General features: G+C 37.9%; 1 protein-coding gene across 1 annotated transcript in view; it reads right to left on the reverse strand.

Moving 5' to 3' along the window:
- Positions 1–21831, reverse strand: part of man2a1 (mannosidase, alpha, class 2A, member 1) — a 516515-nt gene extending 494684 nt beyond the window's left edge. The window contains exon 1 of the mRNA XM_028804824.2: positions 20639–21831. Within this exon, the coding sequence (XP_028660657.1) occupies positions 20639–20782 (144 nt within the window). The 5' untranslated portion in view covers positions 20783–21831. The remainder of the gene's footprint in view (positions 1–20638) is intronic.
- Positions 21832–22960: the final 1129 nt, after the last annotated feature.

Genomic DNA, 22960 nt, shown 5'->3' on the forward strand with positions numbered 1-22960 from the left:
AGAACTGGATAAGCAAGTGCGAAATAAATGGCAGAACCTGGTTAGAATAAGAAGCCGCATGGATACCCTAGGAATTAACTTGAGAAACACTGTTATACAATGCTCAAGGTGTTGCCACCACTAACCTTAGTAAGAAAATTTGTCTTGATCAAGCAAACATGGGAAAACCCATCCATAAAAATAATTGGGGAAACTAATAGAAAAGAAATTTGTTAAAGCAGAATTTACAATAAATTCTACTTTATTTTAAATGCACCCCTTTCTTACAGATCCAGGAAACTGTGTTTGAATCCTTGCCTGGCCACTGTCAATGTGGCTCTTATACTTTCAACAAAAAATCTCCTGCAGACACTTGGATAAAGTTGATACTCTTGTTTTCCTTCCATTCTCCCCAAGATGTTTAATTAAGGGTCTGAAACTGGCAAAATTGGGAATTACACAGAGACTGTATGTGAGATTTTGTTCTGTGCTGTGAACAGAGTTATAGTCTATAATCCATTCAGTGCTGCCAGGACCGCTCCAACTCTTCACAACCCTATAGCTGGACTAAGTCCATCTGAAAATAGATGATTGAGCCATTCTATAGAACTTGCCTGTATAAAATAGCTCTCTGTGGCACAACTACTGAAAAATGACTTTTTTTTTATTTCTAATCAGAGTGGAAGCACAGATTTTAAACCTTTTAACTGTCAAAGTGCTTTTTAATATCTTCTAAACCACATATTTGCTAAAATGGTTTAAAGTATGATCTACTGTATCTGAAAATAACACAAGATAACACTGTCAGACTGTCAGGCCATGGAGGGCCAGAGACTATTTTGGAAACAGCTTGTGCCAGGCTAAAGCCAGCCCTGGACAGAGCTTTTCCTGAAATTCATAAAGAAAAAATAAAGAAGGATCAAGTTGTCTAAACATATTTCCAGAAAGCAGACAATCACAAACACTACAATTTTAATTAATTAACATATATACTTTTCCATTCTGAAAATCCTTCATGATGTTATAGCTGTACTTGTGAAATATTTTTTTCCCCAATGTCAACTACGCTCCCCTTTTATATTACCACATCAGTAAATTATACTCCAGAAATCAAATATATACTTGAACAGGAAGACGTTTATATAAATTAAACAACACAAAATAATTAGTATGCCTTCTTTTTCAGAAAAAAAAAATATATATATTATTGTGACAGATAGAGGCACTGTCGAGCCCTTGAACCCTCAGACCAAATGTCAGACACCAGGTAAAAGTCCAAAGATGAATATTTATTATAATAATAAAGTGCACCAAGCACCACCACTCCACTATACTCAATAACAAATCAATAATCAATAACAATCCTCCACACTCCCAGATGCGTTGCCACCCTTCCACCCAGCTCAGCTCAGCGTCTGGGCTTTCCCATAGTCCTTTTATATTCCCTGACCCGGAAGTGGTTCCAATCCTACAGTCCATGATGCCTTATCACTTCCGGGTCAGATTAAAAGTCCTTTACTTCCACCCGGAAGCATGTCGTTCCTTCCGGTCATGTGATTATGAATGACGCACTTCCGGGTTATAGGGCACGTAGCACTCTGTAAGCCTCCCTACAGCGGCTCCTGGTGGCCCCCATGGTATCCAGCAGGGTTGTTTATAAAAACTACACCGTCCATAATGCCCTGCTGGAATTTGGGGACCTTCCATGCTGCTGGGAGGACTCCATCTAGCAGCCTGGAGGTGTGGACCGAAATATTCGGCCGGCCATCCCTCACAATATAAATAATGGAAGATCTTAGAATAAGCGAACTTACATTATAGTTTCAGCACTTGAAACTTCAGATACACAAGTGTCACATACTGTATAAAGGTTTCAAACTGCAAGTAAGATTACATTCCTTCCATTATTTGACCAATACAATATTGTATTTTAAAATAAAATTATTCAGCTATATACAAAACAAAAGAGGTCCTTTGTCTGATGTTTCCAAGTTAAGTGCTCCTTTCTTTAAAGACAAATAATAATGATCACTTCTCTGCAAAACTGAAAGACAGATTTTAGCAAATAATCAGAATGGATGCTTAATCAAAACTGTTTCTTTTAAATATAAATTAAAAAAAAAAAAAAAAGAATCTGTGCTGATAACAACCATAAACTGGACAGCTTAAAATGTAGTCTTCTAACATCACCAGTTGTAGATGAATCAGTTGCTGTCAAGATGTAAGCCTGTGGTGATGTTTTGCAGATTGTGCAACTTAATGTCATTGCAAACATGAAATTGTTACAGCAAATCAATGTTATACTCTTGCTAAATTATAAAAGTTCCATTTACAGCTATATCTGAGAAATGTCTAACAGACATATTTTTATTACTGTATGTCTAGTTACCACCTAGAAGACACAGATGAAAATATACTGTAATATACTTGCATCTCTATGCAAAAAACATACTTTGGAAATATTCCATCGAAACATTTATTTTATTTCTGTCAGCAGTTGATTTTTGATAGTTCCATTTTCTTCTTATCTATTATTATTAACTTTTATTTCCTGTTATTTTACCTTCATGGTTTTCTGTATTTTTCAATGCTTGATGTTGTTTTCTGGCAGAGGATGTAATGCATTGCCAAGGAATGTGGTACACAGCAAGATTACCATTGTCAAAGTAGTCCTTTAAAGCATAAAAATGCAAACAGCAGACCCATATATACATATGTATTAATTTGCAATCAGCAATTGTGTGTGTACAGTTAGAATGAAGACATACAAAAGACAACATACACAAGGAACTATGGACATAGTTATGAAACCAAATGGTCACAACTCACTGCAGCAGGTAAATGTCACAGAGAGATCAAAACCACAACAACTCAAGTATTTTTCAAGAACAAATAATACAATAATACCTCAGGTAAATCCTCGGAGAACGAAACTCATTTATCAAAAACATCAGCCTAAAACATTCTATTAAACGTGCAAATTCAAGTACCAATCTGCTAGAGTGCTGAGGTAGTCCTTGTCTGTTGCGGATACTGTGTGCACTATAAAACATTAAGTTATTATACAAGAGTGTTCAGTTATTTCAAGCATGTTGTAGTTATATTAATCTTTTAGATAGTAATAATTATAACTTACCTAGTACAGTATGTCATAAAATGCAAAGGATTATCTTTAGAAACTAAATATACAATTATAAAGAGGGTAGAGGTAGTAGAAAAGAAACACCATGAAGAACCAACATTGGGGATAGCTAACCAAGGTGGTAATCACTGGTATTAAACACAGAGAGAGAAAAAGTGAGACAGGATATAAAGATGCAAAACTGCTAACAAAATTAAAATCAGGGATTTTAACTTTTCTACATAAAAATAAAGCAGAAACATCAATTATAAATGTGGGGTTGCCACATTTTAATAGGATGCATTTTGAACCTACATGGATAACTTCATTTTTATTACTATTACAATAAATAGGGCATGATGTGTCAACATGATATTTATATCATGGAATTACATAATTACAAACAAAGGAGTGAAGCTTCAGGGGAGTTTGTACAGATATAATGTGAAGTATCATCAACAGAACAGTGAAAATTATCATGATGAACTGTAATTGAGCCAAAATGGAGAAGGGAAGCAATAAAAAGTTAGAGACCTCACACTTATGCCTAAGTGAACACCATGTGATATCATAGAAGAATGGAAGCTGCAATTTTTACAGATAAATCCATTTAAATCTGCCTGTCAAATATAACTAAAATCAGAAATAATCAATGCAAGAATAACTAATAAAGAGAGACCCTCAACTCTTTACATAAAATCCTGGTATTAAACACTGAAATGAGATCAAAAAAGACACTACCAAGGAATTCAGGAACTAATTTGTCAACTTTGTCAAAGCAATTTCAGTGCGGTCTTTATGAGCTCAATAGGCTTCAAGTTACAGGAAAAAAACAAACATCTCTAGGTGGTGTGGAGTGGAGGTGTTGGTGAAAAGCATCTGTGTTGCATTGGGTTCAAATAAAATGAACAGAAAAAATCTACAAAAATGAGAAAGAAAACTGCCCCAGGATTGCCAATATTCAACTAAAGACCCACTTTACACCTGGTATTAACATTTTGTACTTGGATATAATTTGGCTAGATTACATTTACAAATGACATTAAAATGCATCTCCAGTGTCCAGATCATGTTCAGATACTGTAGATATCCAATGTCACCTTCACTGTGCAAAATTCAAATTAGTTTCCACTTATGTGATTGTTACATGCAGATAGAAAATGCATTTGCATTCAAACTTGTACTAATGTGGTCACTTTCAGTTTTCGACCGTCTCTGATCATAGCCCAAAATGATCCAATCCCATGCACATTTATAATAGGATAGCACTTGAGCAGATTAAAAACCTATCATGATAAAAACCACAGAAAATGCATTTTAATACCAGATGTACAGGGGGTCAGAGCCAAGAAATATATTATTTCCCCAGCCAGCAATAAACAGAAGAACAGTAACCATATCTGACAGTAGAAAAAGCTTCTTTATAATTTGCAGCATTGTCAAACTTATTATGCACAGTCAGTCCAGAGTGCAATCCGGGCAACGCCCAACTGTCTTTGTAAAGTTGAACTTGGCTGTACAAACACCAAGGTTCACCATAATTAAATACAACTGCTCAGACTGGAACAGCGCAGAAACTGTGTTGACAAGCTAAGATAAATATTTATTATGAAACACAATTCAGCACAGGATGATTGAAAATCAAGAGCAAGACTTATGGTAGTACAAGGAAATTAGATCAACTGATTGGAGATTTTACAGATTAAGGAAGTCAATAATGAGATTATACTTTATCCAGGATAACTGAACCAAAACACTAAAACCAGCAGCTCTGTGATCAAGGACAGTAAAATCAGCTGCAATACATTTGAAAGGACTACAAGTATAAGGGCAAACCAAATGAGGATTGTGTACTTTACTGTGAACTTGGAAGATAATGTATCAGAAGGGAAATCTCAATTGGGAAAATAAAAATCACTAACCAGCAGCCATTAAATCCCTTGAGGAGAAGGTACGGACTTTTAATACTCACAAGGTGGTTCAGGAGCAAAAACATTGAGCGGGGCTAGACTATTGCAAACCTAATCATTTAAAACCAAAATATTCAATTGAAAAAGAAGATCAACATAAAGCAGAGCTAGCTGGGTTATTTTTATGAATAAATGAATGAACCACTACCATCATATCCAATAATTACAAGTCTCAGATATAAAAGGTAAATTCAAGGGAGTTGTCCAATTAAGGAAAAAAACCACTGTGTGCTTACAAGATTTTAATCAAACAATGTCCAGTATTCTACCTTGTTGATGAATTATTCTGAGATCACATATTATGCAAAACTGCTTTAAGCAAGGGCTTGAACAAGAAGCAGCCTTTGCTTTACAAAAATTATAGTAAGAAAGATGTGCCATGTGGAGTGGGACTGAGGGTTTCAAAGTGTACCCCATAATGAAATGGCCAGAGTTCATTTCTGCCTTGTGCTCAGAAATATTCCGCAGGTCTCTACTGGTGTATTAAGCACATTAGAAAACTAACAGATGGATGAAAGAGTGCAGCACTGTATTACCAATTAAATTAGGTTTGCTTAATCTATAGATAGCAGTGAAATGGGGATCAGTTCCCACATACTGACAGATATCAAATTACAAAACACTGGGAGGAGGGTTGTTAGGAGGTTTACTTACAGTACTTTACCATAGCTTTACACCTAACATCAGTGTACAAATCATCTGTTCTGAACAGCTAACTTTAATCAGGGTAATTTATCAAGTTTCCAAAAAAAAAAAAAATGTAATTTGCTGTTATCAAACCAAATCAGATTTGTACTTATTATATCAAGCTGTGTACCAGCTGTGTTTTTTTAATAGCTATGCTTTTAGATAATATTTGAAAAGTAAGGATTTACTAAGGCTTCAAGGCACCTTCACTAAAAAAGTTGAAACACTGAACAAGAAATACAAAGTCCCAAATGGAAAAAGAGGTAATCTTGAATTTGGTTGTTTATAAAACTAAAAGTAAGATCTTTAACTGAACTACGGCTTAAGTGTTGTAACGAAGATGAAATACATAATCAAAAGCAAATAAAAAGTTGTCAGCAATCTGATTATATATTTGTACTTGCTTCAAGACAGTGGGAAGAACACATAAAAATGCAATATGTGAAGAACAGCATTATAACATCTACTTATACCTAAAGCATAAAATATAAATAATCAAAAGCAGATTACATTTTTTTCTGCACTACTGTTTCAACTCCATTATGCACCCCACCCAAACCACAGCAGTAAATAAAACATTAGCATTACAAAAGCTGTGTGTGTTTCTGAGCCCATTTTGAGAAACCAAGATTACTTAAATCCTATTTTAATAGCCTAGTTATGCCTTTATACTAAGGGTGGGAATCAGAAGAGACATCTTAATTCAATATCACGATTTTTGCCTGCAGATTTGATATATATTGTGATTTTCAATATCATGATTTATTGCCGATTTGTTTTATTGAAAAAAAAATTTCTCCAATTTGACATTTTTAACCTGCCGTGGGTTGGCACCCTGCCCGGGATTGGTTCCTGCCTTGTGCCCTGTGTTGGCTGGGATTGGCTCCAGCAGACCCCCGTGACGCTGTGTTCGGATTCAGCGGGTTGGAAAAATAGATGGACATTTTTAAGCCATTGTGTGTTATACAATATATTATAAAAAATAATTAAAAAAAAAAAAAAAAAAAAAGTGTTTTTATTGAGTCAACAAGTAAATTTCATAATTGCATCCATAACAAGAAATTTCATACTGGCAGTACAAACATTTAAACTTTTGGAGCAGCATGCTTTACATATGAACAATGTCGCACACACGCGCGCATGTGAGGCTGCTAGAGGGTCTGAATAATGACTATTCCATGCCTGACCAGGGGGTGGCAAGCTGCATCAACTTTTTCTCTCGATCCTCTGCAGACCATTCACTGGAAATCCCACAATGTTCCGGCACCCACGATGACATCACTTTTGGTCAACCCTCTCCCATTTTGTGGTGACGTCACTTCCGTTTCCAGCACCCGTGATTTCGTCACTTCCTGTGCCAATGGCATTACTTCTGGTGCAGACCTTTAAAGCCACCAACTTTGCCATATGTCTTCAGTTCTGTTTTGGACATGATCCTGAACACTACTCATCTAAAACAAACCCATTTCGCAGCCAGGGCATAATATACGGGTGGCTGCCCCAAACCTTTTTGATGTCTTCTGTCTTTTCGTGTGACAACAAATAAAAATAAATCAAGAGGAAAATAACATTCTGCAGAAATTAGAAACCCACTAAAGTCCTTAACAATGAATAAAAGGCAGTAGAATATAAAATATTCAATAAAATTGTAAACTAAACCATACTTAATAGAAATAAAAACTATCTTTTGTAAACAAACTGCTCCATATGAAACTAGTGCTGCATAATGCAAAGGTTCTTTTTTAAAACGAGCTAGATGACATGGTGTGGGGTCGAGCTGCTTCTTTGGGCAGTCATAATATCTCCTGCTATGGAGAACGCACATTCAGCAGTCACACTTGTCTCTGGTTTACACAAGTACCTCTTGGCTAGTTTGGCCAGGAGAGAGAACTCTGATTGATGCGTTTTCCACCACTCCAAAGGGTTTCCAGAAAGAGACAGAGGTGTAGTTTCTTTATACCTTTTCATCTCCTCCTTTGCTTTTTCTAAGGGAGACTTGGGAGGGGTCAAAAGTGCTGCCATGTCAGCCAGGGCACAAGACACCTTTTTCTGGGCAGGTGGAGGAGTGTGCTCCTATTCCTAGGATTTGTCTGGTATAATTTTTCCAAGGCTAGAATCCTCCAATTCTGACCATGCTGCTCCATTCAGAAGGACCAACAAACAAAAAAATGCAGTTGTTAGAAAAACAAAATACACCCCCCCCCCCCCCCCCACTTCAGCACATATGCACACACACACACTGAGAAAAGCACTACTACACTCTGAATGCACAGCCAGCTACTGAAACAACCAATTTTAAACCGTATTGTATTATAATATTTGACAGACATTTATGAATTTCAGTTTACCGGAGGTGCTTGCTGCTGCAGCTTCATGGACCATTCTTAATGATTAATATTTTTATTTTATTAATTTTCATTGTAATCATTCCATACAAACAGATCAATTTATAACCCAACAAATTTGAAAACAAATCAAACCCCACCCCTGAGAAGGAGAGCTTAGCTAAAGGAAAATTTCTTTAAGATTTTTAATAAGGCAACATTAGACAAAAGAAGGGGAGAAGTAAATATCTATATAAATAAGAGATGGAGAAGGGAGTTAAATGCAATAATAGTTATTTCTCTTATTCTAAAATAATATTGATTAAATCCTGCCATGTTTTGAAAAAATTTTGTACAGATCCTCTAACTGAAAATTTGATTTTTTCCAATTTCAAATAATATAAAACATCGGTTTCCCACTGACTTATAAGAGGAGAATTAGGATTCTTCCAATTTAACAAAATAAGTCTGCGTTCCAAGAGTGTAGTGAATGCAATCACCGTTTGCTTGTCCTTCTCCAATTCCAGTCCATCTGGAAGGACACCAAACACAGCTGTTAGTGGGTTAGGAGGGATTGTGATACTAAGGCTGTCTGAGAGGCACTTAAAAACTTTTGTCCAAAATGATGTTAGTTTGGTGCAGGCCCAGAACATGTGACCCAGTGAGGCAGGAGCTTGGTTGCAGCGCTCGCAGGTTGGATCCTGCCCTGGAAACATTTTGGACAGTTTTAAGCGAGACAGATGAGCTCGATATATAATTTTTAGTTGAGTAATTCTATGCTTTGCGCATATAGAACTCGAGTGAATTCTCTGCTTTGCTACCTTCCACTCCTTTTCTGATATATTGATTAAGAGATCTTCTTCCCAATGTCCTCTTGGGTCTTTGAAAGGTAGGGACTCTAATAAGATTTTATATATTGCGGAAATAGTGTTTGTTTCCTCGGAATTGAGCAGTATTTTTTCCAGTATTGTGGAGGGTGCAAGGTGGGGGAAATCGGGCAATTTCTGTTTAACAAAATTTCTAATTTGAAGATAGTAAAAGAAATGTGTAGCTGGGAGGTTAAATTTTGAACGTAATTGTTCAAAAGATGTAAATATGTTGTCTATATAAAGATCTCTGAGCATTTTAATCCCAAAACTTTTCCAGGTATTAAAAACTGGATATACTTGCGAAGGTTGAAAGAGGTGGTTCCCTTGCAGAGGTGCCACTGATAAAAGATTTTCCATCTTAAAATGCTTCCTAATTTGGTTCCATATTCTGAGTGAGTAAAGCACAATTGGGTTATTAGTATATTTGCGATAACTTTCATTTATTGGAGAGCAGAGCAGGGAATATAAAGAAGTACTACAGGATTTTACTTCTATTGCAGACCAAGCCTGGGTATGTGCATTTATTTGTGTCCAGGTTTTTATGGCTTGTATGTTTGCTGCCCAGTAATAAAACTGAAAATTAGGTAAAGCCATGCCACCTTCTGCCTGAGGTCTTTGTAGGGTCGCTCTTCGGATACGTGGGTGTTTTGAGTTCCAAATGAATGAGGTTATTATTGAATCTAACTGTTTAAAAAACGATTTATTGATATATATTGAAATGTTTTGAAATAAAAAGAGAAGTTTAGGAAGGATATTCATCTTAACAATGTTAATTCTTCCGGCTAGAGTGAGATGAAGGGTTGACCATCTATGCAAGTCTTGCTTAATTTTTTCCATACAGACGCCAAAATTTTGTTGATAAAGAGCTTTATGTTTACTTGTGATATTTACCCCTAGGTATTTAAACTGATCTGCTATGGTAAAAGGTAGGGTGTCTAATCTAATATTATATGCTTGTGAGTTCACTGGAAAGAGTATACTTTTATTCAGATTAATTCTAAGACCAGATATCTTTTGAAATTCTGTTAGTGCTGTTAAAACAGCAGGGACAGTGTTTTCTGGGTCCGATATATATAAGACCATATCATCTGCATATAGAGAAATTTTCTGTTCCAGTCCTTCTCTGACAATCCCCTTTATCTGATAAGAATTTCGGCAGCGAACCGCCAGTGGTTCAATAGCGATTGCAAACAACAGTGGCGACAAGGGACATCCTTGTCTGGTACCACGTTCTAGTTTGAAGTAGTCTGAGCAAATTTTATTAATACAAACTGAAGCTTCTGGACTGGTATACAGTAGTTTGATCCAAGCACAAATATTCGGGCCAAACCCAAATTTCTCCAGTGCAGTGAAAAGGTAATTCCATTCGATCATGTCAAATGCCTTTTCTGCGTCTAATGATAGTAATATCTCTGGGGTGTTTGATTTTGCTGGTGAATATATAACATTAAACAAGCGTCGGAGATTTGAAGATAGATGTCGGCCTTTAATAAATCCAGTTTGATCTTGTGATATTACCGAGGGCAGCACTTTCTCCATCCTTCTAGCTAGGATTTTTGAGAGTATCTTAACATCATTATTCAGGAGTGAAATTGGTCTATATGATGCACATTGTAACAAGTCCTTATTTTGTTTAGGAAAGACGGTGATTAATGCTTGTCGAAATGTTTGAGGTAGTATTTGGTGGTCTTTAGCTTCTGTAAATGTTACCAATAAGAGTGGAGCTAGCTGAGTGGAGAATTTCTTATAAAACTCTACGGGGTAACCATCAGGGCCTGATGATTTCCCGCTTTGTAGTGACTTTATAGCGTCTAGTAATTCTGTTAGCGTTAGAGGTTTATCCAGTTCCTCAGCACTTAAAGCATCTATTTGTGGTATTTGTAAATTATCCAGAAATGCATTAGATTGCGTGTTGTCTTCTTTGGGCTCAGTGGAATATAAAGACTTATAGTAATCTCTAAATGTGTGCATTATTTTATTATGGTCGATGATTTCTTCTCCATTCTTGTTGGTGATTACTGGTATTGCATTGTGAACTTCTTGTTTATGAATTTGTTGAGCTAAAAGCTTATTAGCTTTTTCTCCGTGTTCATAGTAATGCTGTCTAGACTTAAAAATAAGTTGTTCAGTTTCTTTAGTTGTTAAGATGTTAAGTTCTGTATGCAGGGCCTGCCTTTTCCTGTGAAGAGCTTCACTTGGACGCCTGGCTTGTTCTTCATCTATTCTAGTAATTTCATTTCTTAGCTCTGACACTTTCTTGGTTTCTAATTTATTTCTATGGGAAAGATATGAAATAATCTGGCCTCTTAAGAAGGCCTTCAGAGTTTCCCAGAGTGTTCCTGCAGAAACCTCTGTGGACGTGTTTGTCTCTAGGAAGAAACTGATTTGTTTGGATATAAATTCTGTGCAGTTCTCGTCTGCCAATAAAAGAGGGTTAAGACGCCATCTGCGAGGTGAGTATGAGGGGCTTATTGATTTTAGCTCCAAGACTAGAGGGGCATGGTCAGAGATAACAATTGTGTCATATTTGCATGATTTAATTGTAGGCAGGAAATTATTATCTATAAAAAAATAATCAATTCTTGAGTAGCTATAATGCACTGGTGAGTAGAACGAATATGTTCTTGAGTTTGGGTTAAGAAACCTCCAGGGGTCTGATAAGTTGTGATCATTTAAAAACTGTGTAATTATCTTTGCAGTATTAGATGTCGTCCCCCCTGTCACAGGAGTCCTATCTAAGAGTGGATTTAAAACACAATTAGATAGATAGATAGATAGATAGATAGATAGATAGATAGATAGATAGATAGATAGATAGATAGATAGATAGATAGATAGATAGATAGATAGATAGATAGATAGATAGATAGATAGATAGATAGATACTTAAAGTCCCCAGCCATTATAATTTTATGAGTGTTCACATTGGGAATGGATGCAAATAGATTTTGCATGAATTCCTTATCATCAACATTGGGTGCATAAACATTTATCAAAATCATTTTACTGTTATATAAGTTGCCCATGACCATCACATATCTCCCTTCAGGGTCCGACACTACCTCTGATGCTACAAATGGAACTGTTCTATGTATGAGAATTCCCACCCCTCTAGTTTTCTTTATAAAGCTAGAATGGAACATTTGGCCAGTCCAGTCTTTTTGTAATCTGAACTGATCCTTGGTTAGTAAGTGGGTCTCCTGTAGAAATACTATTTTAGCGTTTAAGCCTGTTAGGTGAGAGCATGCTTTCTTTCTCTTTAATTCGTGATTCAGGATGGACCATTCTTATATATGTTTCTTGTCTCTCATTCTTCGATAGGAATGGTAGTGATTTAAATCTTGCATCAATTGCCGATGCCACCATGTCCTGCTTACTTGTTTCTTTGGGTCTTGGTAAAGAGCATCTTGTATATCTTTGACAAAGACGTTATCTCCCAGACTCCCATGTGTGTCTTGCAGAAGCTGTGCATAAAGTGGGGCAATGACGAGAGTGTGGAATTACTGTCATCTGACATAACACCAGTGGCCACTTTTACTGGCTTCAGTGCCTGTACAAATCCTTGTGCATTTGTTATATCCGACTCTGTGAAAGTCATGATCTCCTTCTCGTTCTTCTTCACCTCAGGGGACGCTAGTGCAGCGGTGATTGCTGGCTGCTGCTCAAGAAAATGTTCAGCCATATCATATGCACTGTTCCACTGGGTTTGCACATCAGTATTCAGCCTGTGCTGTGGAAGATCCAACAATTGCTACTTTTGCTGCAAACCTTGAAGGTCTTGGGTACACATCTGTGGAAAAACCCAGTGACACATCTTATCCTTCCTAGTAGGCACACAACAGCTGGTAGTTTAAGTGCATGCTGAGCCACCAGGTTTAATGGGTACGCATAACATTTAACATGAGGAAAGCACCTGAGCTGCGACAAGCATGTTTGCCGCGTTGTTGGTGACCAACACTGGCTTTTTCTTCAAATCCCCATTCCTCAGTGACAATATGAAGAAGCGTGGCCATGTTAGCCTTGGTACGACTTTCATGCACAACTAGAGTTTGTAGGACTTAAGACAATAGACGGAGTGGTGGCTCTGAGGCTAAGGATCTGCGCTGGTATCCCGAAGGTTGCCAGTTTGAATCCCCATCACTGCCAAAAGAGATCCTACTCTGCTGGGCCCTTGAGCAAGGCCCTTAACCTGTAATTGCTCCAGGGGCACTGTACAATGGCTGACCCTGCGCTCTGACCCCAAGGGGTATGCGAAAACTAACAAATTCCTAATACAAGAAATTGTATAAGGCGAAATAAAAGAACAATAAGCACCATTCTTCTGTTATATGATGCAATGTTACTGTAACATAACACCGTGTGGCTTGTGAAGTCCATAAATCACATGTCAGGGCAACTCTTTTCACTTTACAGAGTAACTGTTTTAATTCCAATTTAAACTCATTGTATATTTCGGGGACTGCTCTATCAGAGAAAAAGCATTGCAATGGGATAACTAACCTCAACTCAAGAGTATAAAGCAAGATGTGTGTGAATGTAAGTAGTATTACCACAGTGCTTGACTTTGCCATGACAAATTTTGCATATGGTCGTAGTCACCTCAAGTTCTCTATTTACTTTGTGAAATACAAAGAGAGTCCAGGCTTTAGACTTAAATTGCGACAGGACAGCAAAAATCTGACAACAACCTTGATCAGTCATGTTCTCTTTTTGAACTGTTTTCAGGCCACACGTTCCATCATATTTTTTGCATTAGTATAAGTAAATGTACTATGCATTCTGATTTCAATAACTACATCAGTAAACTGTTAATATGGTAATGGCAAAGGCCTACTTGCATACAACTACTATTTAACTGTCTACTGTATTTAATCACATGGTATGATTTATGTGTGTTTGTACACAATTACAATTTGTTGAAGTAAATGTCAGCACTCTTCCCTTCCCCCCCAAATTTATATATATAAAAAAAAAAAAAAAGATAATAAAAGTCAACCTTTTAATCAGACTGGAGATTCGATAATCGCCATACTTTGGAATTGTATTTTTTGTATTTTGTAAATGATTCGAGTTTTTCTTCCACCCCTAATTTATGCGCTCATCTTCACATTTTGTCGATGCTAAATGGATATGCTCTTTTCGTAACAATGATTAGAGCTACTTGACTCTTAACTCCCACCTTTCACTCTTCCATATTCCTACTTGGTCATTTATAATTATTTAATGCCTTTGGTCTATTTTAAGAACCTGTTTCATCTTTGCTTTTGTTCATTTTATAAATATTTCCCTTTTAATACTGTATACATCACACAGAAGTAATGCTGAAAAATCTGTAATACAATTCTTTGAAATTAACAAACTAAAAGGTACAAGAATTCTGTTATATTGGGGTGGGTGAGCTGAAAAGAATTCTTTCAGTGAAAAATAAACCCTACAGCAGTCAGGATAGACTGGATAGTCACAATGCAATCATGAGATGCTTCTGACAAATTTTAATTAAAAGTATGCAACCACATATTGGCAAAACTAGGAAATGTAGCATGGAATGCAAGTTTCATTGACAGAAGCTCCAACTGCCTGAACAAATGCCCTAAGTCAGAAATGCTGCATACAAGCAATAACTCTGTCCTTTGATAACAGTCCAATCAATGTTGTCACTAAAATTTTTTTGTATGTACAGTATTTACAGATGACTAACCCTAACAAACATCAATTTGTGTACAATAGAGAATGAATGAAATATTTACATGCATTTTGGAGATATGTCATTTCTCAAGAGTTTCAAAAACCTCCCAGCTATACTTTAAACCACAGAGAAACCTAAAACGTTTGACCAGTGGCTCTCCAATTTAAGATAACATAACATTTACTCTCAGTTTCACAGACTGTTGTCTAAACCTTTTGTCAAAACAGAACCTTATTTATTCTAGCATTTTACAGCACCCAAGCATGAGACATAATAGTATCAGTAACTTGACAAATATTCCGGAATGTGTTTCCTGAGTGACAAAAATTAAGGATGCAAGTTCAAAATTTTCATATGCATAAAAGTACAAGGAAATTCTTATCTGTATTTCTTCCAATGACTAGTAACACTAATGAAATAACTACAATTGATAATGAATAAATCACCATACATTAAATACAACATCAGGCAATACATACAAGAACAAAATATCAGGATATGTTCTTGCAATTACAAGTATCAATGGAGGTTGTTCAGCAGTTTTAGGACCAGTAGATAAAAACTGTCACAGAATCTACTGCCATGAGTGCTGATGGTCCTGTGAAATCTGATAGAAGGTAGGAGTGAAAAAAAGAGAGTGTGCAGGATGGCTGAAGTCTTTAATAATACTGCTTGCCTTTCTGTGGCTGTGAATGATCTTTAAGTCTCAGTCCAAACAAAAGCCAGCATTTAAACATGCCTTCATTAGCAAATGGTGACAAGGAACATTTAACTCCTCTTGCGTTGCATTCAAACACTGACATTTCCATTTTTCAACTCTGACACATTATATTCTGGTCCCACATTATCCTATCCTATTCCAGACTCTGGCATTTCAATAAACTGTTTATTTTCTTCATTCTACCAAACTCCTTTCAATATACTGTCCTTTTTTTCTTCTATTTATACTGCCTGCTCCACTGGAAAAAAAAAAAATTGTTAAGACATTGGTTTCATTATGCACATAATACAGACATACTGCTAAAATTTGGGAAAGAAATGTGTCATCCTTGCATAAATAAAGCACATACAGTGGTCTTGCTTTTGTCTGTGAAAATGTAAGTTTGATATTTTTCTTCTCTACTCCCACATCTTTCTTAATCACAGCTGAACTCTATTGTAGGAGAGCTGACCTCTCTGGAAGAATGTAATCTTTGATCTCCAAGTGTTTGTCAATACTACACTCATGATATAGGGAATTAAAAAAAAAAATATATATATATATATATATATATATATATATATATATAGGGCGGCACGGTGGCGCAGTGGGTAGCGCTGCTGCCTCGCAGTTGGGTGATCTGGGGACCTGGGTTCACTTCCCGGGTCCTCCCTGCGTGGAGTTTGCATGTTCTCCCCGTGTCTGCGTGGGTTTCCTCCGGGCGCTCCGGTTTCCTCCCACAGTCCAAAGACATGCAGGTTAGGTGGATTGGCGATTCTAAATAGGCCTTAGTGTGTGCTTGGTGTGTGGGTGTGTTTGTGTGCGTCCTGCGGTGGGTTGGCACCCTGCCCAGGATTGTTTCCTGCCTTGTGCCCTGTGTTGGCTGGGATTGGCTCCAGCAGACCCCCATGACCCTGTGTTCGGATTCAGCGGGTTGGAAAATGGATGGATGGATATATATATATATATATATATATATATATATATATACACACACACACACACACCTACATATATGATAAATTAGACTGGACTGCCAATACTGATGCGCTGTGCAAGAAAGGACAAAGCCGGTTATACTTCCTTAGAAGGCTGGCTTCCTTCAACATCTGCAATAAGATGCTGCAGATGTTCTATCAAACAGTTGTGGCGAGCGCCCTCTTCTACGCAGTGGTGTGCTGGGGAGGCAGCATTAAGAGGAAAGACGCCTCACGCCTGGACAAACTGGTGAGGAAGGCAGGCTCTATTGTTGGCATGGAGCTGGACAGTTTAACATCTGTGGCAGAGCGAAGGGCGCTCAGCAGGCTCCTATCAATTATGGAGAATCCACTGCATCCACTAAATAATGTCATCTCCAGACAGAAGAGCAGCTTCAGCGACAGACTGCTGTCACTGTCCTGCTCCACAGACAGATTGAGGAGATCGTTCCTCCCCCAAACTATGCGACTCTTTAATTCCACCAGGGGGGGTAAACGTTAATATTTAACATTATACATAGTTATTGTCTGTTTTTTTTCACCTGTATTATTATCATTCTTTAATTTAATATTATTTATTGTATCAGTATGCTGCTGCTGAAGAATGTGAATTTCCCATCGGGATTAATAAAGTATCTATCTATCTATCTATCTATATACACATACATACATACATATATACACACACACTTTTATATGTAATCATCATCATTTCTGGAATTTAAACAAGTAAGAATGCCAATTTTTGGAACCAGAGATTGTGAATGAACAGTAGGAATGATGTTGAAGTGCTTACTACCTCTGTTGATCAATATGGAATATGCAAACTAAATCACAAATAAATTAAAAAGTATGAAATTATACCTCTACTTGGCTTGGTCTCACAGTCTAAAATACATATTGTAAAAGATGGTCTTAATATCAGTACACCTAAATATTTAAATTCTTTAGGTGCTATCTGTGATAAAGAAACTCAAAGCAACACTTTATATTATCACACTGCAAAAAACATAACATATCAGCACAACCCTATTTGTAAAACTAAGTCAATTTTTATTTTGGCAACTTGCTGAAATGCAAAAAAAATACAGTCTATTTCCACAGGTCCTTCCTTAACTTTGCAAATACTTTACAAAACAAAACTGTTCACCCTTGCTTATAATTTAATATTTCTCAAGATGACTTTCACACCTATCAGTTACAACATCTAGCAATGTCTGATAGAGTCATTGTATGGCATATCTAAGAGAAAGAAATAAAAACACACTCCAAACCAGACACACATATGCACATACACACACATCCCATAAAACTACTTAGATCTTCCTTTTAAATCCTGAAAGAATGCATATACATCCCCTGTCACCAAACCAGGCATTCATTATAGGAAGTTGCCCAAAGACACACACACACACACACACACACTTTCTAGGTTAGTTATTCTGTGAACTACAGGGTTTATTCCAAATGAAAACCTACAGTAGAAACTCTGAATGCCAGTTACAACATGACAAGAAAGCAATTTTAAAATCTAACATATTGTCATTAAAATGCTTTTTAACTTTATGCCACAATTACTTTATATGCTTAAAACAAATGTGTCCTTTCTTTTAGGTTCTTTTCCACAAGGCGACACAAAAAAGTAGCCCCATTCTGTTTTTTGCAGAAGCAAACATACTCAGGGGAATGTAAAGGAAAGTACCTAGTATGAAAGACAAAGTGTCATATTCATTGAAACAGTACATTTTGTTATTCTGTACAGTCCCCTTCAAGTTAACATTTGATTGTTTCATGGAGTATGCCACTATGAGTGTCCCTGCCAAACAATTCAAAAAATTAGTAAACCGTGTATTCCTGCTTCTAAGGCCACTGCACCAAAACCAAGAAACCCTTCTATCTTTCCCATTAGAGGGTGTCTGTGACACTACAGATTATATGGAAAGAAGTCCTCAAAAGTTGAAGCAGTGATGTGATCATCACAACAGATGGGTATCACGAGAGTCAAGTTACTGTATTCCATGATTTGTGGGCTACCTTTTTGAACGTCACCCATATACCACCAAGAGCTTAACTTTGACGGCAGCCAAATTAAATTTGAAGAATTTATGTACCTGATACAAAATATTCCAGTTTTAAGGAAAAAAAGCATATACATGAATTTCAGGATGCAACTACATTTTGAGTTTTTTTTTTTTATAAATTTAACAAAAAACAGATCTTGCGTAAATAAACAAAGACCATATTGTAAGTAATTATTTTCAAACTAATTAAGAACTGCCATTCGTTACATGGGTTAGTTGAATTCATGTTTGGAAGTAATGTAGTTGATTGTGTCTAAAAGCAAAAAAGTCAATTCCTAGGCTGTAACTCCCACTAATGTGCACACACACCCACCCACACACACACACACACACACACAGACAGACACAGTGCAATTCTATTGTTTTTTCTTTCACAAGAAGCCAAATAATAATGTGATGTGAAACTAGTCAACAGCTATCTAACTAATATAAGAGTATAAAACATGGTTCTTGGAGGGCCAACATGTTTGCTGCAACCAGTTTTTTTAAAGAGAAGTCAAATTTTGTTGTTAGTGAAACACATTAACTTTGTGGTTTGGTTGTGCTCCCATTCTGATAGTAGTGTAGTGGATAGCACACAAACCCATTATTCAGCAAGTCTGAGTTAAATTCCGATGCATGACCTTCAGCTTTAACAAGGCAGTGAGGTGTAGAAGTTGAAGCTTTGGACATCTTCACAAGTCTGGGCTTCAGTTGGGTAAATCCAATCGTATCTCTCAAATGTTGTAAGTCGCCTTGTATAAAGCTGTACAATAAGTAAAACTAATTCTTCCAAAACTGTTGATTTGAAAGATCCAAAATATTTTGTTGCCCATAGCTCATCAATACCTCTCTTTTTTAAATATTTCTTAGAAGCAGGTATTAGTTACATTAATGCAAATGATAACACGTTAGCCTGTCATCTGTTGGCTTGCTTTATAGCTCAACATAGCCTGGTTGCTGGTTAAGGAAAAAGAAATGGGTACTATGATCTTAAAATTGCCTATCAATTAAAATAGACGGAAAAGGTGGATTTTATGATCCACTAGCAGCAATAATTTGTTTCTAAATACTTAAAGTGGCTGGAATGAAAACCTGCAGCCATTGTCATCCTAAATGGCAGTTTGACAACCGCGCCCTACAAAAATATGCAGCAATTAGCACGTCAAAAAATAAGGGTAATTTTCTATTATCGTGACGCAAATCGATGGGGCCACTGACCCGGTTTTTTAATTTTGGGATTTTACGACCCGGTTACTTAATTTTTGGATTTTAAATTATTAGACTAGCATATACCAACCACAAATATTAACCTTAAAGTTAGTGGAGGTGCAGCACAGTTAACCTATACTTCCCTACTGTTGCCCCCTTTGGATGCCTAATCTTAAAAGCAATAATACGATTTGCGTCACGATAATAAAAACGTTCTCTCTTTAATCACCCCTTTACTACTTCTACTGCTTTGAAAAACTGCCACACTGTACCAGTAAAACCCTACAAACCAACGTTTACCTCACATGACCGCAGCAAACTCCCGTTAATTCACTTCAAAGATCGTGGAGTGCCGCAGCCTATTCACGAAGCATCCTGCGCAAGAGAGTAACTAAAACATTTGGACAGATCAGCAGTCCGTCGCAAGACATATTCAAGCGCTTAAGTTTTTTAATTATGGCTCGGTTTTACCAAACAAATAATTGCAAAAGGAAAGTGAAACCTAAATACTTGTAAAATTAACCATAACGTTCGATGGCATCAAATCGAGCATAGTAAATATGGGTCTAACTGAGAAATGATGAACCTAATGTTTATAAACCTATGCACGTATTACACATGAGATGTTAATTCTAGGTCGCCACCTTACACAGCTGGCTCCTAATGGAACCCGTTCCTCCGTGCGATCCCTACTTGCGGTCATCGAGTTCGACGTGCATCCGCGACCTTGGGAATTTTAAGTCGAACTTCTAAGCCAGCTGCACACGTCATTTTATAGATAACATTCCTATCGATGCCAACGGTTCGATTCATGTAGTTCTTCTTGGAATCTTCGTTAATTGTCAGCTGCGATGTTTCGTCATATAAATAATTTAAAAACAAAAAAAACTCAGGTTTAAAGCCATGCTACATGTTGGTTATGGAATGAGCGCTCGCCGACAGGTGGTGAGATGCGCTGAGCTCGTCTTGCTTAAGGCGACGAGTCGGCTGCTTCTCGAACTCACCTGTGCATGGAATTGTTACGATAAAGGACTCTGGAGTAAATTAACTCACCTTCTGAATGAAGCCTCCACCAGCTCCCCCCTTAGGGTTCTTGGAGCTGTCCAGTTGCAAGTGATCCAGCATGAGATATAATGAGAAGACCACCACACAAAAGATGGCACTTCCGAAAACTGTGAACTGTCTGCTTAGCTTCATTTCTGCGTCCTCGGCTCTCCGCAGGAAGACAAACTTTTTAATCCACTTTGAATTGTCGACTCCGTATCCAGAGGCAACACGGGTAAACGCATTCACGAGCCCTGTGAAGGCGGCGTCACCAGATCACAACATATGGTCACCATCAAAAAGCAACTAGTAACGCTGTAAACAAATGCATGAAAAACGCACGTTTAAAACAACGACGTACTCCTGATTCCTGGCTTTACAGTTGGAGACATGCAGTACTCCAATCTGGAATACTACAAAGCAGCACTTGAGTGTAGGTTCAGTTTTTCCCAGCAGTAGTCCGCTGAAGTTAACTTTGTTCCGCCTGAAGGGTCATTAACCAGCCGTGCGGGTGAACTCACAGAGAGATCGCGTTTCCTTCCTTCCTGTGTGGTTGCGAACCGTTGACACGCAGCGGCGAGGAGGACGGAGCGAAGGTGTGTTTTTAACGCCCCCTCTCGAAACATCTCCCATTCAACCAATTCCAGAGCACCGAAAGCATTTCCCTTCTTTCTTAAAATCGGGGGAGGAGAAACTCAAAAGTAGCAAGGCATGGGCTACTATAGTCTTCTCCCCGGGCAAGGCACTCAGCTGTCACAAGCTCATTCGCTGGAGCTCCGTGTTTTCAGCCTGCGAACCTTCAAAGGGGATCGCTCGAGGTTGAGGAGCCAGTGAAAGCGCTGTCACGACGCCGTAACGCCAGACCCCCCAGATTCAAGCGTCGGGGCAACAACAGATGCTACACCTCGTGGGTTTTGTTCAAGGCTGCAAAAACTTCAGCTTTCAAAAAAGTGGCGGCGAATGAGCGAAGGTGCCTTGAGCATCTCCGATCCATCTAAAGCAACTTCGGAGGCATTTAAACTGTTCCCAGTAACTTGCTTGCGATCACTTTCAGTCGCTCTCTTCCTGCTTTGTAGTTTACCTCAAGGAATAAGAGAATAGAACATCCCTTCAGTCCTTTACTATTGCCTTATGTATTAACAGTGCAGAATGTCTAGCTGCTTCATTATAACACACGCATCTGTACAGGCCGCCAGCTAAAATCATTTACAAACGCCGTCCTATTTCGCCTGGGTGACGTCAGTCGTGGGGCGCGTCCAAAAGTTGTAACCCTTCACAAGCCGGATCACTAACATCTAGCCGCGTGGCTTTCGATTTGCCCCTCGCAAGGCTGTCGCGTTAGCCCCATCAATTTCGTGCTAGCAGGCTGCACTGGAGGGTACGGGCGCCTCTTTCCATGCCCTTTTCTTTTATCGCAATACTTAGGAACATTTAACAAGCTTTCTACACACTTTTTCAGATGTGTGCCCAGTTTGTGGCTATGCATTTAAGCTGAATACTTTGTTGTAACTGTTTTCAGATTTAGAACTCTTTACGGCCTTTGTCTAAGTATTTGTTACGTATTAATTTTGTTGCATACCTCATATTTTAAGCGTCTCGCATTGTATAACTTATACCCCTTAATTTCAGAGAGAGAGAGCGCCTTTGTGAATCATGTAACATTATAAAACGCACCAATCAAATTTAGGGGCACAGAGTTCACAAGTCCATCTCGGCTGCAGGGAGCACAGGACAGAAGAAAACGATGCCAGTGCACTTATTAGCTTTGTGTTGATTACAATGTAATATTCATTCTTTGCACTTTTATTCAAATCAATGCTTAATTACTTCTTATTGCAGTTCTGCTTTGTGATGACACTCACCATATAAGCCACAGAAAGCATCATATATTGTATTTTGTAATGCATGTAGTAATAAAATTCACTGCACTTGTCATTCCAACAGATGGCACATCACAAATATTTGTAGTAATAACTTGTAAGATGCTGCAGATGTTCTATCAGATGGTTGTGGCGAGTGCCCTCTTCTACGCAGTGGTGTGCTGGGGAGGCAGCATTAAGAAGAAGGATGCCTCACACCTGGACAAACTGGTGAGGAAGGCAGGCTCTATTGTTGGCATAGAGCTGGACGGTTTGACATCCGTAGCAGAGCAACGGGCACTCAGCAGGCTCCTATCAATTATGGAGAATCCACTACATCCATTAAACAGTATCATCTCCAGACAGAGGAGCAGTTTCAGCGACAGACTGCTGTCACTGTCCTGCTCCACTGACAGACTGAGAAGATCATTCCTCCCCCAAACTATGCGACTCTTCAATTCCACCAGAGGGG

This window comes from Erpetoichthys calabaricus, chromosome 7 (assembly GCF_900747795.2).
Source record: "Erpetoichthys calabaricus chromosome 7, fErpCal1.3, whole genome shotgun sequence".
Lineage (NCBI taxonomy): Eukaryota > Metazoa > Chordata > Cladistia > Polypteriformes > Polypteridae > Erpetoichthys > Erpetoichthys calabaricus.